This window comes from Peromyscus californicus, unplaced genomic scaffold (assembly GCF_007827085.1).
Source record: "Peromyscus californicus insignis strain IS unplaced genomic scaffold, ASM782708v3 Scaffold_12__1_contigs__length_115047231, whole genome shotgun sequence".
NCBI lineage: Eukaryota > Metazoa > Chordata > Mammalia > Rodentia > Cricetidae > Peromyscus > Peromyscus californicus.
Genome location: NW_026294413.1, coordinates 59,394,670 through 59,413,176, shown reverse-complemented (window position 1 = coordinate 59,413,176; position 18,507 = coordinate 59,394,670). Strand labels below are relative to the sequence as shown.

Here is an 18,507-nt window from a genome sequence, read left to right as displayed (position 1 = left end):
GATAGATAGATAGATAGATAGACAGATGATAGCAAAATGGCAGAGAGATGATATAGATACATAGGTACTTAGTGTATGGATAATCAAAGCTTTGTAAAAGACTTCACTTATACAGGAAACTTAGAAGAGTGGCTGGCATTCAGTGAGCACCCTTTTCTGTGGCTGCAATCCTACTTTGACTATCTCTGCCATAAGCATGTTTATGTATTACACATCACTCTGCTCATAACTTCTGTATCTAAAGCTATCTCCCAAGTGACTATCTGATCACAGCAGGAGGTCCGACTGGGAAATCACCTCAAGCTTTTCTTCCTCAGCTCCATCACAACCTCAGAGAGCCCCTTGGTGGGATCAACCTTGAGCCTTTGAAGTTAGCAGTCTTTCCTGGCTAGGGAACCGAGCTGGTGAGAGGGATGACAGACAGCTTCTGATGCTGCTTACACACTGGGATGGGTACCTTTAATTGTCAATGTGAAACAACATAGAATCACCTTGGAAGAGAGTCTCAATGAAGGATTATCTACATTGGGTTGGCCTGTGGGCATGCCTGTTGGGGGGTTGACTTGATTAAGTTCATTGATATGGGAAGACCCAGCCCACTGTGGGTAGCATCATTCCCTGGGCAGGGGAGTCTTGAACTGTATAGGAGAGGACAAAGCTAGCTAAGCACAAGCAGGCAGGCAGATAAATACATTTATTTTCTTTCTCTCTACTGTTTGTTATAAGATGGCTAGCTGACTCAAGTTCCTGCCTCGATTCCCCAGCAATGATAGACAGTAACTTGGAATTGTAAGGCAAATGAACTTGTTTCTCCCTGATGTTGCTTTTGGTCAGGATATGTTATCACAGCAACAGAAATTAGAATGCACACGCTTAATTCCAGGCCCTTCTCAGTCACGTCAGGTCCTGGGGCTCACTTGCCTCTCCCACAGACCTTGCTTCTGTGGGGCCTGTCCTGCAGGGCCCTTTCTTAGCTTTTGCAGCTTCTTGAACCGATAATGCCTCTCTCATCCTCATGCCATATACCCCTTGCCTCCTACCCCGAGATGAAGTCTCCCAGACAGAAGTGCAAGGTGACACCGTGCATGATGGCTCCCAGGGAAATATGCCTCTTCCCGAGAATGACAGGTGATTTCAATGAGGCTCAAGCAACCCGTTATTGGCAGCGGCAGCATGGGCCTTAATCCTCTCTCCTCCTCCTGTCCCATTTCCTGGTACCATCCTGGAAAGCCCTCACACACAAGCCCATTACCATGAGCTCTGCCACCTGTGGGACTTGGGCTAAGACAGACATCCTAGTGGTCTCCTAGGCACAGGTATGTAGTTAGCCTTATTGCTCCCTCCCCGTACCCATAGGTACACATCACGAGACACTTTGGTTCCTGAAAATGGAGCTCTCTTGATATCACAGTCTCCATATAGAAATATGAGAAATGTCACAAAATCCAGTCCTTACTCACAGAGGGAGCCATGTATGGAAAGCAGCTGTGGGGATTGTGCCCCAAACTGCCTGCCATACCAGCCATCTGATATACCAGCCTTAGATGCATGACGGGAGAGGCAACCATCTCAGCATCTCGCTCAGCCCTATCTCCTATCACAGTGGAACTGACCAGGCCATCCACCTCAAAAACAGACAAGTCTCATCCCAGTCTTCCTCATTATCCATCTACCACGGTGGTGTCTGTCCTACATATTTACAGCACCAGGCATAGCTACCAGCTCTATTGTTAAATCAGAAACTATCTTAATTAAAATAGGAGAATTATCACAGAACTCTAAAAACTAGAGCAACTCAAGATGGTTTCTTTTTAAGAGAACCAAATCTCTACTAGAGATTTTTCTAAAAGATTATAGAAGTTAATCGTGAGAACAATTATTTCATGATGTAATGTATATATTTCTGATAAATGCTTTTATTATAATTAGGTTTACTGTTGCTGGCAATGAAAAGTGTATATCACGGGTTGATCTATGTTTTCCAGAAAGGATCTATTGGAGCCTTAAGCTCTTAGAACATGACCTTATTTGGATTTGGGTCTTCACAGAAGTCATCAAGTTAAATGAGGTTACTAGGGTTAGCCTGAATCGAACGGGACCAGTGTCCTTATAAACGCAGAACTGAACACAGAAGCACACCAAGAGGGAAGATCATGTGACATTTTTAGGGAAAAGGTCTGGACTGGTCCTTCCCTCAGGCCCCAGAAAAAGGGCCCCCCCTTGTCATTGCCTTGATTCTAGATTCCAGGTCCAAAACAGAGACAAGCAAGGTCTGTGAGTTAAACAGATTCTGACAGAGGGGCAGCCCCACATATTCACTGGAATGAGTTGATTTGAAGGACAAATACACATGGGCCCACTCCTGGACTCTTACTACATAATTTCTTTGGTTGAATGGCTCTGCTGAAAGGCTGACAGAACTAGCTAAAACATATGCCTTGGAGTATGGTCACAGGTGGACAGAACCAAGCTTCCCTTTAACACTGAGCTGGCCCAGGTCACACTGGCCTGAGCAGGCCAAAGCTAGGGAGCCCTACCTTCTGGTATTCCTCCTTGGATCTCAGGGCTGCTTCCATCTGTGCATTGGAGGTGGGATAGATTGTCGATCGGTACTGGGTGCCATAGTCATTGCCTTGGCGCATACCTGAGGGCCAGAATAGAGAAGATTAGAGGGCTGCTGGGATAATAGTGCTGGCACCAGTAGACAAGTGCTGAAGGGTGTAGATTTTTTTATGAGGTTGCTGTGACCAGTTTTACTAAGTACTTATTTTAATTTTATCTTGATGTCAGTTTCTTGAAATGAGTATAGAAATGTGGTGGTTTGAATAGGTATGCCCCCGATAGACTCAAGAGTTTGAATGCTTGGCTCATGGGGAGTGGCACTATTAGGTGTGGCCTTGTTGGAGAAAGTGTGTCACTGTGGAGGTGGGCTATGCCCAATGTGAGATGCAGAGTCTTCTGATGCCTGCAGATCAAGATGTAGAATTCTCAGCTCCTTCTCCAGCACCAAGTCTTCTTGCATGCTGCCATGACGATAATGGACTGAACCTCTGGAACTGAAGCCACCTCCAATTAAATGTTCTCCTTTATAAGAGTTGCTATGATCATGGTGTCTCTTAACAGAAATAGAAACCCTAACTATGCCAGGAAATATATCTGTTTTAATTATAATGAAGGAGGCTGGGGAGTTGGCTCGGTGGTTAAATGAGTGTATTACTTTTACAGAGGACCTGAGTTCAGTTCCCATCACCCATGTAGGGTGGCTCACAACCTGTTACTTCAGCTCCAGGGGCTGTGGGCACCTGCACTCAACATGTACATACCCTCTTCCCCACATGCATATAATTTTAAAAATAATAAATCTTTAGTTAGAACAAATATCTCTGAACTTAAGTAAATTTATCACAGGCCTGGATCACATTAGATACTCCATAAATGATCATTTTATAAGCAAACACTTAAAGAATAATTTACTTATTTATCACTATGATGTATACTGTGTTGGGTGGGGTGCTCTGGGAGAGTCAGTTCTCCATCACTGCAGCAAATACCTGAGAGAAATCCACCTGTAGGAGGGAAGAATGGTTTTGACTCCCAGCTTCAGAGTTTTCAGTCCATGACTGCTGGGCACCATGGCCTATGGTGGGGCAGCACACCATCAGGGACTCATGGTGGAGTGGGATGCTCACCTCACAAACAAGAGGAAGAGGAGGGGCTAAGGTCCTAATATTCCCTTGAAGAGTATGCTCCCAATGAAACTAACCTCCTTCCACCAGGCCCTGCCTCCTAAAAGTCCCATCACCTCCCAATAGTGCCATGAATTGGGGAGTTAGTCTTCAACACACAGACGTGGGGGAGGGTACTTAGGCAAACAGCAGAGAGGGCCCAGCCAGCCCTCCCAGTGTTTTCTTGAGGATATGCGTAAGTCTTTGAATAAGTCATATTTAAATGTATCCTATCTCTAATGTTTTATAACCAGTACAGTTAAGACCAAGGGCCCAGGGATACAGGTAAACTGAAGATGATTTATTTACATATTTGCAGGTAAGAGAGATGTCTATAATACATTTTTAAATTTTTTCCCAACATCCTGTTAAAAATGGACTCCAGGGCTTGGGAGATGGTTCAGTGGGTAAGAATGCTTGCTGTCGAAGTGTGAGGACCTAAGTCAAAATTTCCAGCCCCGCCCCCCCCAAAAAAGCCATGTGTAACTGTGCATGCCTGTAACCCCAGTGGTGGTGGTGGAAAAGACAAGAGGATTACTGGGCTCTACCAGCCTAACTCCAGGTTTAGTGAGGGATTCTGTCTCAAGGGAACAAGACAGAGAGAGGTAGATCAGGGCAACTGATATCCTCTGGCATGATGTCCACACACATGGACACAAATGTGCATGCACAAGTGTGCATCAGCACATATATGTGCACATATCCGGCACTTACATGCTCACATACACACCTGCTGTGATGGTTAGTTTTAACTGTCAACTTGACACAATCTAGGATTACCTGGAAAAAGAATTTCAACGAGGAACTGTCTAGACTGATTGGCCTGTGGACATCAGTGTGAGGCATGTTCTTAGTTGGGTTGACTGAGGTGGGTGGCAGTGGCTGCCCCTTCTCAAGACTGAATGACAAGGAGAAGAGTCGGCTGAGCCGGCAGGCAGGCAGGCAGGCATGCATTCTCTCTGCTCTCGACTGTGGATATGAATGGCTGCTTCCAGTTCCTGCTGCTTTGACATCCCCACAATGATGGACTGGAACCTTTCAGAATTTCATATTAAAATACATTCCTTTTCTTAGATTGTTTATCCCAAGGTATTTTTCATAGCTAAGGAAGTGAAACTAACACACCCATACCTTCTGTGTACACACACAAATGGACTCTGAGACTTTGATTTGGTAAAATAGCCCAGGTTAAAACTTTACACAACTGCATCAGATGTTGATGAGAATTTCGAATTGATTAGTTACTCACATCTGGTTTTACCTGCTTGTCCTTGTTCTCCTAGACTGCTCTGCTCCCCCTTCCTTATTTCTCCCCACAGCAGCAGTGCTCTGACTGAAGGCCTTCCTTCATCCTAACCATTCTGCCGCCATTTACTTTCCCCTTGTCCTTCTCACTGCTGAACTCAGCTGCTCCTTCCCTGCCCTGAGCCCTTCAAAATGGCAGCTTCCTCATTCCCGCTTACAGTCTGCACAGTTGAGTCTTTAGTGTCCCCTCCCCCACCCCCATTCAGTCTTTGGTCATGTATTGCCACATGCCTGCCAGCATTTATGTGTCTAGGTCCTTGGTCCTGTTCTCAACCCTGCTGCTTCTCTCTTACTGGTCTCACTTTGTTTTGATCTCTGGCATGAGCAGCCCTCCTTCCAACCTGGAGCAATCCATGTTTTACTGGCACCTCCCAGCCTTCCCTCTGTTTCCAACAACCCTCACCAGTGCCTTCCACCCTATGGAGATCAATACATCAGGGGGTGTGGTGGTAAAAGCAGAGTCAATGGATCTGCTGCAGGGTGCTGCTCCGGAGCTGGATCACAAAAGCTTCTGATTCTGGGACTGTTGCTATGGTGAGTGTGAAACATCCCTCACAGACTCATGTGTTGGTTCCTAGCTGGTGGCACTGTTTTGGAAATTTGTGGAAACTATAGGAGAGGAGGCCTAGCTGGAGGAAGTAGGTAACTTAGGGTGGGGGGTAGGGGATGTTTATGCCTTACCCCTTTGTACCTTGTTTCCTGCCTTGAGGTGAGTATCCTCTGTCTTATGTCTGCACCATGGGGCTCAGAATCGAAGAGCCAAGCAATCATGGACTGAACCCTCTGGAACCCCAGGCTAAAAGTAAGTCTTTCCTCCTTTGTTTCAGCCAAATCCTTGGTCACAGCAATAAGAAGTCACTAGTACAGTGTGCAAACTGAATGAGTGAGTGGTCTTGCAGATCATCTTACCACATGCCCCTGGTGGGTCATCCCACCATATTACTCCATCTCTGACTCCACACTGCGCACCTCACAGTTCACACCTCCTCTTCCCAGGAACAAAGCCAGGGATATCACTTTCACATTCCTCATTCTTAAACAAAATGGGATGAAAAAATGAGCATGGTATGTAATTCCCTTTTATAAAACATACACATTTTCACAGTTTTTATGCTAGACTAACAGTTTCAGCTTATTGAGTTTAAGTTTTATAAGGGCCAACACGTTGACCAGCTCTTCTCCGTGTGTTAGTCCTCAAAAAATACTTTCAAAATATAAATCAAAGCTGCCTTCAAAGAATCCATTGGGCTTAGATTATAAATGTGTTCAACTCCTGAGAATTAAGTCACAGCACCCCAGGAGGTAACACTGAAATGTGCATCTTGGTTAAGCATCAACCTTCCATTAACTCTTGTCTCCCAGGAGCTAATGAGCTGCTAGCTAGGGAGAGTGTTAACTAGGTCATTGGGGTGCAGCCGGGCAAAGCTCACTTGGGCTCTTTTCAAGATGGAGGGAAAGTGAAGAAATCAATTAATACCCTAAAGTAAAATCTAAGTGTTTTTAATGATGGTCAGACAACTGAGGTGCTTAAATGCAGTGGGTGTTTTCTCTACACAGACACTCCAGCCTCTGCACTGCTCACATCCTGAGCTAGAAGATCTTTAGTCCTTGGGCTGCCCTATGCATTCTAGGACACATTGTAGCATCCTCAGGCTCGATCAATCGATGCCCACCCAGTTGTGACATGCCAAATTAAGTCTATACATTGCTACATGTCCCCTAGGTGGCAAAACTGCCTCTTGTTGAGACCTGTTCCTTTATATTAAAGAACCATGACTTCCGATATCATTACATACAGCCTTCATGTTCAAGGCAGCTGAGCGAAGCAATGGAAGGAAGTGGGGGCCACAGGAGGGGAGAAACCAACAACTCCAGAGGAATCATGGAAGTCTTCCATGTCTACATTCATGTCTGTATCCACTAAGTTCCATGGTCGCTAGTGTGGTTTGTTTTCATTTTAATTTTAACTGTTTCATTTACAATTCCACATGCATACATGTTGCATGCTGACTTTTTCAGAATTCAAGAGAATGGAGGTTTGCATAAGGGAATACAAGATATTTTTTAATTTGTTTTTGTCAAACAGCAGTTTTAATTGAAAATTTTTTATCATACAATACATTCTGATCTTGCTTTCCCCCTTCCTCATTTTATCCCAGATCCTCTCCCTACCTCCCCACACATCCAACTACATGCCTTCTATCTCTCTCTCTTTAGAAAACAAACCAGCACATTTTAAAAATAGAATAATAAAAACAAAGAAAAGGCATGAGACATACACACAGACAGAGAAATACAGGTATGCACACACACAAAAACAAGACAATAAAGATGTAAAATTGGAAACCATAACCTACAAGCAAAAGATCAGTAAGATTAAAAATAAATAAATAAATGCTCAAACAAAGCAATATGAAAGACAAAAACTACAAAAATACCATTGAGTTCATTTTCTGTCAGCCTATACTGCTGGGAATGGAGCCTGACCTTAAGTGTGGTTTGTATGCCCAGTGAGACTCTATTGTAGGAAAATAATGTTTCCTCTGCAAGTAGTTGTCAATTGGAGGTAACTTCCTGGTTATGAATGGGAGCTCGCGTCTCCTTTCTCCTCTTAGCCCTGGAACTAAGAGGAGAACCTGTCTGGCTTGAACCTGTCCAGACCCTGCACATGCTGCCACAGTCTCTGAGTCCATATGTGTGTCAATTCTGTTGTGTCTGGAGGTCCTTGGTGTCCTCCATCCCCTCTGGCCCTTACAATCTTTCGGCCTCCTCTTCCAAAGAGTTCCCTGAGCCCTGAGGGGAGGGGTTTGATGACAATATCCCATTTAGGACTGAGTGTTCCAAGGCAGCATTTTAAGTGACATTTAAAAATCTAAAACAACAGACTTGAGGTAAGTAAAAATTAAAATTAGTACGTACACAGTTTAGCTTTGAGGCTCTCAACTATATAAAGAAAACCACAAGAGCTCTTTTTGCTTCTTATTTACAAGTCTGGGCAGGAGACAAGAGAAGCATTAAGGCAGCAAGCAGCCTGTCTTTGCTGGGGACCAGTGTGGCTACCACACTGCCCAAGAATCTCTATGCATCTGTCCTGTCTCATGGTACCCATGGGAACAGCATCCATGTTACCAGGGATGAAAACAAAGATGATGAAGCAAGACAGAGCTGGGCTGCTGCTTTTTTAGTTAATAAGCGAAGCTTTCCTGAAGCTGGGAATTGAAGTGGCTCCATGGTCACCAGAGACGCCGATTTCTTTTCACTCAATTATTTTTAGCACATGGTTTCACTCTCAAGAACAAGCATCAGCTTCTGGTCCTGTAACCACCGTGGCCAAAGTGCACACTAAGAGAAGGAAGGAGGAGGAAAAGTGAATGAACGAGATCTCTTACTTCCTCCATCTTTACCTTTATTAATTTTTATGTATTATTACTATGAGTCTATGACGTGTGGGGGTGGACATGCGCATGCCATGGTGCACATGTGGAGGACAGAGGACAACTGTGTGGAATCAGCTCTCTTCTTCCACCTTTTTGAATTTCTGGGGATCAAACTCAGGTCTCCAGGCCTGCATGACAAGTGCCTTCACCCACAGAGCCACCAACCTGCTCTGACTTCTTCTATCTTTAAACAGCCTTCCTAGAAGTTTCGCCCCGCACCATTCGTTATATCTTATTGGTCAGAACCTGGTCACATGGCCATACCTCCCAAACTCCCCACTCCACTACGAATGGGCCAAGACCTCTCGAGAGGTTACAGCCTCACTCAACTTCTTCTCTTTCCCTCTCTACTTCTCACATTCACTTACAGGTTCTCCTCTTCACTCCTCTGTCCCCCTCCAATCACAGGCTCTGCATCAGGGAAGCTAACTGACTCCATGACCATCACTACTTCTGTCCCCAGTAAAGCTGATTTACTGCCCACTTTTGCATTCTATTGTTTCTTACATTCTGTGACTCTCAGAGAAAGTCCATAGTCCTATACACCATCTTGTCCTGCTTGGGATGGTACTTCTATGTTCTGTGGTTGACTCTTTTAGAATGGGAAGGGGCTTAGAGGCCATGGCTAGCTCCAAAATTCTGAACACCTCCAGCTGCTTCTTCAAAATCTATCTCAGTGAAAAGTAAAACTGCTGGTGAATGGCTCAGAACCACAGTCATTTCACACTCATGGAAGAACTGGTCTTCTATTCCTTGTTGTGAACTGACTCACTAGTTTATCTCCACAGAGATGGCATTGAAAGCCACCTGCACACCTCAGTGGCACAGAAGACCACAGCTCACACGGTTCACTCCAGCATTGCCCCCTTCCTGTGGCTGGAAAACAGGATCTCCTTAGAAGAGCACACCGGAGTGCTCCAACATTCTCCACCAGGTCATGAGCATCTGTCCTTTGCAGTGACACACAGCTTCTGACTGTAACCCAAGAGCTCTTCTTGGCACACCTGGCCTTTCTCTCAGGTGTCTGAGATGAAACCCATGAATATTGAGCAGTCTCACTTTGCCTGACTGAAAAATTAATTCTGTCAATTTTAACTGACAGCTCATTTTAAATTTAAAATGAGGAGATGAATGGATAGCCCTTGTTTCATCAAAAAGGAGATAGAGAGGCATCAAAATAGCTAACAAAGCCTGGAGAGATGGCTCAGCCAGAAAAGGGTTTGCTGCACCTCCATGAGGACCTGGGATCCATTTCTAGTACCCACTAAAAAGCTTGGCACAGTGGTGCACATGTACAATACCAGTGCTAGTGGGGTAGAGACAAGTAGATTCCTGGATCTCACTGGCTGACTAGCCTTGCTCAGCTAGTGGTCCCAGTGAATAAGCCTGTCTTGAAAAATAAGATGGGCAGTGAGTAGGAATAACACTTGAGGTTGACTTCGGGTTTTCACATGCATGAGTGTGTATCAGTGACCACCACAGACCAGCACAGACCATCAGTGACCACCACAGACCAGCACAGACCATCAGTGATTCACCACAGACCAGCACAGACCATCAGTCATCACCAGAGACCAGTACAGACCAGCATAAACCATCAGTGATCAGTGATTCACCACAGACCAGCACAGACCTTCAGTGATTCACTACAGACCAGCACAGACCATCAGTGATCACCACAGACCATCAATGAGCTTCTCAGGATGTTTACAAAAACAACACCAAGCATAAACAGATGGCATAAAATGGAAAAAGTGAGCTGCACATTAGCAACCATGCATCAACCACTCTCTACTGCTGACTATAAATGGGATCTGACAGCTGCTTCAAGCGCCTACTGCCTTGATGGATTGTACCTTGGACTGTGACATAAAAATAAGCCTTTTCTCCTTTAAGTCGCTTTTGTCAGATTATTTTAACACAGCAACAGGAAATAAAACTAAGAGTCAACACAGAAAAGTATATAAAGCATGTACCAAAGCACATAAAACATAGTACAAGATTTATCAGTTCTACACTTCACTTCGATGTTACAGTAAGATAATGGCATCATTATTCATTATCATGAAGTGAATGTTCAGATAAAGACCACCAACATAAATAAATGGAGTACCACTGTCCCCCATGTGTCCCTTTTAACAAAAGTGCCTTCTAGTATAGTTTGGCCTATTTTTGAAATTTATACAAATGAAGCTGCACAGTGGTTCCAATCTCACATGTCTTTGTTCTGTGGCTTCAGAACATCTCTTGAATGAGCACCCACCCACCCACCATGAATGCATTCATCCTGCAATAAGCATGACCAGCCCAGGACTGCCAAGAACATTTTCAATATGCACTCGGCTACACATATGCATGAGATACTTGTGGGAACACACCTAAAAATGGAGATGCTGGTCAGTGAGGTTTGCACATCTTCAGTGTAACTACATGTAAGCCACTTTCAGACCAGTTACCCTGATTTACAAAACCCATATTCCTCCATCCAGAAGCCAGAAGCTCTGAGGACCTGCCAATTCACAGAATGTGCTCAAGTCTGATATTCTACTTTCTGTCAGCTCAGTTCATGATGTAATCTCACTTGATCTTAATTTGCATTTTTCTAATTGATAATGATGCTGTTTTTAATTTTGTGCTTCTCCACTGCTATTTAAATACCTTGGCGATATTCCTTTGCAGCAATCTGTGTTTCTAAAAAAAAAAAATCTATTTCATATATTTTAAATATTCTGGATATAAATCCATTATCAGATATAATCTCATTAAAGAAAATTGGCATTTTATTTACAATGCTTTGGTTTGGTTAATTTTTATTTATTTAATTTATGTGTAGGAACATTAGCTTTCATGTCTGTATGTATACCTGGTATCTGCTTGGTGTCTTCAGGGGCCAGAAGAAGGTGTAGATCCTCTGCAACTAGAGTTACAGGTGGTTAGAAGCTATCATGAAGTACTGGGAACTGAACCTGGGTCCTCTGTAAGAGCGGCAAAGGCTTTTAACTGCAGAGTCATTTCTCCAGGCCCTACAATGCTTTGCCATAAGCCACAATTTGGAGATGGTTGGATCTGCCCGCCCACTGCTTACTTCGCTCTTCTGCCTCGTCTGTTGACGTGTCCCCACATCAAGCGCACAGCAGCTTAACAGGTGCTGTTTTACAATGACTAAGACACACAGAAGGAAAAGTTCCCTGTGTTCTTGTTACATAAGGAAACATTTGCTTTTGTAAACACTGAAAATCTTTTTTTTTTCAAGTCTGAAGGAGGGGGTAGAGGAGGAGGAGGAGGAAGAGAGTGAGAAGAGCAACATGGAGGCAGCAGGACCATAGGGGTTTCACTGGGGTTTCTACTAAATTTACAGAGTCTGAGAGCAACGACATGTTCACAAGCTGCTTCCGATCTTCCAGCTGTCCCATGGCTAAGTGAACACTATTAGAGACTTATTAATGGTACTTCTCTTCAAGGAACGTCTTTCTGAAGTTCTCATGGCTGAGCCTAATAGTTTACTTCTTGCTCACGCCAAGAACATTTGGTAAAGAGGGCTGCTAACCTCGTCTGCCCCTGGGGGTCTGGGGGACCTAGATTGGTGGAAGCCAATGTATCTTTGGTTGGTTGCTTCCCTGGGTGCCTATGTTCAGAGCTCAAAGGCCAGGCAGGAGTTTTAGGAGCTAAGATCGGAAGTAGAAGGGGTCATTTCTGCCACATTCCATTGGCCAAAACTCAGTCACATGGCCACTAGGAGAAGGAGAAATCCCAGAGAGCTGGGGAGAAGTGAGCGTTACTCAGTCATTCTCTCCTTGACTTAAGTCTGAACGAGGATCCCCACCCACCCCAGTACAGGGCAGAATAGAGGTTGTAATAGAGCTGGGGCTGGTAGCTCACATCTCTAGTCACAGGACTTGTGAGTTCGAAACCAGCTTGGGCTACATGATAATGAGTTCCAGGCTGGCCTGGGCTACAGAGTGAGACCAAAAATAAAACAAAACAAAATACAAACAAATAAACAACAACAATAAACCCCCCCACAGTAGTTGTTCCAACATGCTGCAGTTTCTGAATATCTCACTTTTAGTGTGTGTGCACACAGTAGGCCTTTGCACAGATCCCTTTCCGTGCTTTGTCACTTATGAATACGAAATTGTGTTGAATTCCTTGTTGCATAGATTCTGGTAGCCATGTTTTTCTTTTAATCTGTCCAGTAAACACTCTGGCCAGTTTCCAGGGTTAACACTGAAATGTTAAACCATGTGTCATGGAATCCACTTGGTGACAGATGTTGTCTTCAAGATGTCACTGATTTCAGTTTGCTAACAGTCCACTGAGGATCTCTGCATAAACCTTCCTGGGTAAAACTGCCCTTTGATTTTGTTTTCTCATATGCTCAGATTTGGGTATCAAGAATATGCAGAGGCATGGAGCAAACTTCCATTTTCTTCAGCCATTGCGAGATATCCTGTAGTGGGTAGCTATTCCAGTCTTGACCTTTAAGTGCCACCCCCATTGAGGCTTTGGTAACTGTCACGCCTACAGGAGCCCTGAAGACCCGAGATCTGGATGTGCTGGCTCTCTGGGTTCCTGGATCCTGGACGCGGGAGGTAGACCGAGCAGAGTTCTCCAGAGAACACAGCTGAACTGCACTACACCTTTCCCGGACCCTGTAACCTATCCCTTCACTTGTAAGTTACCCCACAAAACAAACCTCCCTTTTAACTACATGGAGTTGCCTTAATACCACACCAATAACATCCCTCAAGACAGCAGCGGTTTCTCTCTTAAATGTTAGTAGAAGCATCTGAGCTCCTCAAATATGGATTCAATTTCTTTAGCAATACCAAGTTCATTTCATTTCACTGGGCTCTACTTTTTTTTTTACTTTCTTTTTTTATTCAATGTGTCTTTCACATCATTCATCTTGATCTCATTCATTTCTGCATCCCTTTGCATCTATACTTTGGCCCTGCAAATACCTCCCCCCACAATAAAATAAAATTTAAGAGAAAAAAAGAAAGGAAAAAATTTAACAATCTCGTCATGGAAGCTGCAGTGTGACACAGTGAGTCACACAGTAAACCCCTTTGTCCACATATCTTTACTTGCAAGTGTTCACTGCAAAGAGTCATTGGTCTGTTTTGAGCCTCTGTTTCTACTACACCATCGATCCTGGGCCCTCACTGAGACTCTTCTTGGATATCTTGTTGTTGTCCTGAGTTATGGAGAGCCTGCAGCTTTGGGTCTTTGGGTCAGGCCCCTTCCAGTGCTCCAGCAGATCATAGATGGGGTGGATGGATGGAGCGGGCCAAGTTATAACCCTGGTTCTGGACCTGGCAGCTGCAGGGTTAGTCATCCCACTAATATTCCCCTATCCTTAACACCATGATGAGCTCTCTAGCATTGCCCTGGTTAATTCACCCTTGCAGCCATGAGCAAGGGGTGGGGCCAGTTCTCCTGCTTTTGTGCCCTCAGGGTCAGCTTTCCCACACCTATACCACCAGGGCCAGCTCTACTGTGTTGCCCAGGTAAGGTACAGGGACCACTCTCCCAAGTGCTGCAGCTGGTGAGGGACAGGGACAGCCCTCCCGCTCTTATGACCCCAGGGCCAGCTCCTCCACCAGTCTCAGGTGTTGATGGGTAGGGGTTGGGGGGAGGGCATCTCTCCTTTGCATATGACCGCCACATGTCAGTTAAGTAATGGGGACAGCTCTCCCTTGCTTGCAACATCAGAGCTGGGTTACCTCACCTCTGACAACAGGACCAGCTCTGCTGTGCAACCTAGGTGAGGAACAGGGCTCACTTTCTTGAGTGCTGCAGCTGGTAAGGGGGAGGGTCATCTCACTCATCTGTTGTAGGTGGTAAGGGGTGGGGGGTGAGGTGTGGCATCTCCCCTCCACCAACACCACTGCATGACAGATGAGTAGTGGGGACAGCTTTCCCAAGCCTACAACTTCTGGGCTGGCTCACCCACACCTCTGCCAACTGGGTTGGCTCTATTGTGTTGCCCAGGTGAGGCCCAGGGCCTGCTCTCCAGAGTGTTGCAGCTGGTGGGGGATGGGGACAGCTCTCCTGCTCTTGTGACCTTAGGGCCAGTTCTCCCACCTGCCTCAGGCATTGATGGGAAGGAGGGGAGAGCATCTTTCCCCTGCTCATGCCACCACAAGATAGATGAGAAACAGGGATAGTTCTGTTGGTTCTTAAGAGGTTTGTTTTCAACGTAACTTTCTTCTCAAGTTTGATGCTCTAGATGTCCTCTGAGTCTGGCTGTATCTCCAGTGTCTGCAGTGAGATTCCTTTTTATTTATTTATTTTTCTTCAGACTGGGAATCTCTGCCATGTTTTTTATTGGCTGACTTTGCTAACATTTCACCAGCACGTGCATTTGGAAAGCCTTGGCTTGCACGGTCATCTCTGCTGCTGGTTTGAGCTCCACGCCATTGGTTTATGTTCTTCATTCTTTCTTTCCCGCTGGTGGGGATTATCTGGTGGTTGGTTTCTGGTTTCTTGAGATAGATGATCTTCTCTCTTCTCACAGATGGGTGTAAGATCTGTTTAGCCATGCCCTGTGAACTTGGATACATAGTATCTGAATCATCACCTAATTAAAATTATTTTCTAACCGTTCACAATTTATCCTTAATAACTAGATTTGCTACTGATTTTCCTCGTCAGCACAAGAAGAAGCAACTGTAGTGTGTGGGGGGGTTGATTTTGGCTCCTGGTTTGAAGGGACACAGTCCCTTGAAATGGAGAAACAAAACAGCTGGCAGAACTTCCCATATCTGCTTGCTTCCCTCACTGTAGATCAGGAAGCAGGATCACACCGGAGTCTCAAGGCCCGCCCCACAGTGAGCCACTTCCTCCTGCTAACCCCCACCTCCTAAAGGCTCCACAACCCTACAAAACAGAGTCACCTGCTGGGATCAAGTGTTCAAACAGGAGTCTGGGGTTGCGGGCAGGACAGGGCAGGACGTATTTCCCATGCAAACTACAAGGCTAAGATAGAAATAAATTTTTCTTCTTAACATAAGAGGATTTTTCTGGATAGCTCGCTGCTACTGATTTCTAGTAGAATGCCATGGTAAGAGAATCCTAATCTATGTGACTTTAAACCCTTTAGGCACACTGCTGTTTTTCTGGCCTAGTGTGTGTTCTGTGTATGACTGAGAAGACAGGCCTCTTTCAGGTACTTCATATGTGTCCAATTAGTTAAGGATCCTGAGTTAAGGACACCTTCCACGTCTTAGTAAGGACCCCCAAACCTACATTTATGGCGTCAGAGAATTCTCTCAGAATGTGGTGTCTCCGTCCTCTTCTGCCTGTCTCCCTTCCTGTTTCCTTTCATCTTGATCTGGTCATTCCTCACAACTTGTCGGCTGTTGCCTGTGATGCTCTCAGGGTGTTCTAAATATTTTACCCACCACCTTGAGCTGTTTTCAGTGGGTGAGCTGAACTGAATGGCCCAATCTGCCAATACTGCAGCCTAGAAACTTCAGTTCCCACTAATGCTATCAGCTCGGATCCTCCCCTTACCTAATTTAGGACATTGTATAAAGTGTATTAGTTCTTCTGACTTCATATTTTACTGCTTAAGTGCAAAATTTTCACATTCTAAATGATGATGTAAAATGTGTGCAATTCCTCTGAATGTTTCCAAAAGCCCAATTATCTTCCTCTTGCTAATCCTTAACAGCATGTATGAAATTGTAACAGACACCGCAGGAGTCACAGCCACTGGCAAGTGTGCAGCTCTTTCCAGTCACCGTGGGTCATGCCTCCTGCTCTATGAAAGCATCACTTAACAATGTGGAGTCACGTGTCTTACCGGAGGAGGAACACACTGCTTGGAACTGAGCCCCGGCGAACAAATTCCATCCTTGTCACATAATGGTAATGTACTAGTGGGTGCCAGACAAATTCTCTTGCTTCACTGGGGCAGTCTGTTCATCTGCAGAATGGGTCTAACTTTCATGGGTGCTTTTAAGAATCAAATAGCGTTTTACATGCATAAGCTTCCAAGTGCCATGGCCATCACGAAGATGGTACCCACCAAGAATCCTCCAATCAGGTTTGGAGGTACCAGATCCTTACAACACCAAAAAGCATTCTTGAAAAGACATTTGAGGGTGCAAACAGCAGGGATACTGTGCACATGTATGACAATGCTATGGGGGAAGCACACTTGAGAGTCCAATTAATAAAGAAAAAATACTAGTTTCTTTGTTTCATTTTTCTCTCTTCCCCGAAATTCTTAAAAGACTGAAGCCCCTTGCAGAATTCATAATGCTGGGTTTGAGCCACTTTCGCATTTTGTGTGTGTGCAGCTGTTCCCCCACTACAAGCATGCACATCTGCTCATTAGCAATACAATATAATTCCCACTGTCTAATTATTTGCAGATGATAGATTTCTTATACATGGTCTAAAAAAAGGATAGTCCTTCAAAACTGGTGACTTATTAAAAAAAAAAACCACTAACTTAAAAGGGTCAGCACAATAAAGTTCAGATATTAATTTGGCAAGTTCAAATGTATGTACACCAGCACTTAATTGCCCGCTTGATGGGAAATGGGGGAAATGGGGAAAATGGGGTTTTTCTCCCTGCAGTTAAGGCTTCCCAGTAGACAGCATGGGAGGGTATATGGGGGAGACACTGGCTGCTCTTACATGCACCTGGAAAAACGCTATGGGGCAACCACACTGAAACATCTAGAGTAATGTTTCATGGAGAGTATGTGTGAGGGGGACATGCAGGCCAGAGGGAATTCACTAGAGAGGTGCCGTCCTTGGAGGTCTAGAGAGATGGCATGTTGGTGTATGTCTGTAAGCCTTGTGCTGGAGGTGGTGGCTGAGATAGGCAGATGCCCAGCACTCTCTGGCCAGCCAGTCCAGCCAAACAGTGAATACTGGGTTTAGTGAGAGACCCCCACCTTAAAAAACAAAGTAGAAAGCCATGGACAGAATACTTGTTATAGACTTCTGGCCTCCACAAGTTTATCTGCATCCGAATGGATATGTGTGTGTGTGCAAACAAACACAAATACAAATTTACAAGCAAACACAAATACATACCACACACAAGCACCCCCAAAACACACACACACACACACACACACACACACACACACACACACACACACAAAAGAGTCCTTGGGATTTTCCAAACCTATGCATGAACTAAGGAACCCTGCATGGATGACAGCTGGTTGGCCAGTCCAACCATGTTTCCAGAGGAGATCTAGAACCTTGCTGTCAGATGTGAGGTGGGGCAGGAGGGGTGAGAAGGAGGAGTTAGCTGAGAGTTTTAAAAGTATATGGACAAAGACTAGGAATCTGCCAGGATTAATTGGAGCAGGAGCCAGGGAAAAGGGTGGCTAGATTAATAAAGCATATATAGAAATGGTGGACTCTGTGAAAGAGCAGGACAGGCAGGGTTCACGTACCAACTCTTCCACAGGCAGTGGGGGCTGCAGCCACTGTGGTCTGTCTACACCTGTGGGCTACGTGGGCTTGGAATGGACAGTGGTACAGAGGAAACGGGGAAACACCTGAGCATGGAACACATGCACACTTCCCCCTTGTGAGGATTCCCTCAACAATCCAGCACCCCAGCTATTTGCACAGTTCTCACACTGTGTTAAGAGTTCCAGGCAATCTAGAGACCAGTTAACATGTGCAGCAGGTTGAGCACTGGCTCTGCAGAGTCCATGCTGTTTCCTCCAAGGGACGTGAGCATCTAAAGATTTTGTATGATCGAGTTCTTGTCTCAGAGGGGCAACTCCACATCCCCCAAATGTACTCTATGCAGGCACTGTGCTCTGGGCTGCAAACCAAATTTGCTCCTACATCCTGACACACACCCACCAGACAGGAACTGCTTTCCAAATGCAGAAGCTGAGGCCGCTCGTGTGCCCAGAGAGAAAACATTTCCTGTGAGGCTGACCCTCTGAAGGAGAGAAACAATAAACAAACACTGTGATGATTAAACTTGGTTGTCAACTGCCTACGATCTGGAATCACCTGAAACACAAGCTGCTGGGGACTCCTGGGAG

The 18,507-nt window shown here is 45.1% G+C and overlaps 1 protein-coding gene across 8 annotated transcripts in view; it reads right to left on the bottom strand.

The window, feature by feature from the left end:
• The window catches only part of Msra (methionine sulfoxide reductase A), a 334,518-nt gene that overhangs the window by 85,674 nt on the left and 230,337 nt on the right, over nucleotides 1-18,507 (bottom strand). For all 8 annotated transcript variants that reach the window (XM_052732962.1, XM_052732958.1, XM_052732963.1 and 5 more), the window contains one exon: nucleotides 2,538-2,644. In XM_052732962.1, coding sequence (XP_052588922.1) covers nucleotides 2,538-2,644 — 107 coding nt within the window. The remainder of the gene's footprint in view (nucleotides 1-2,537; nucleotides 2,645-18,507) is intronic.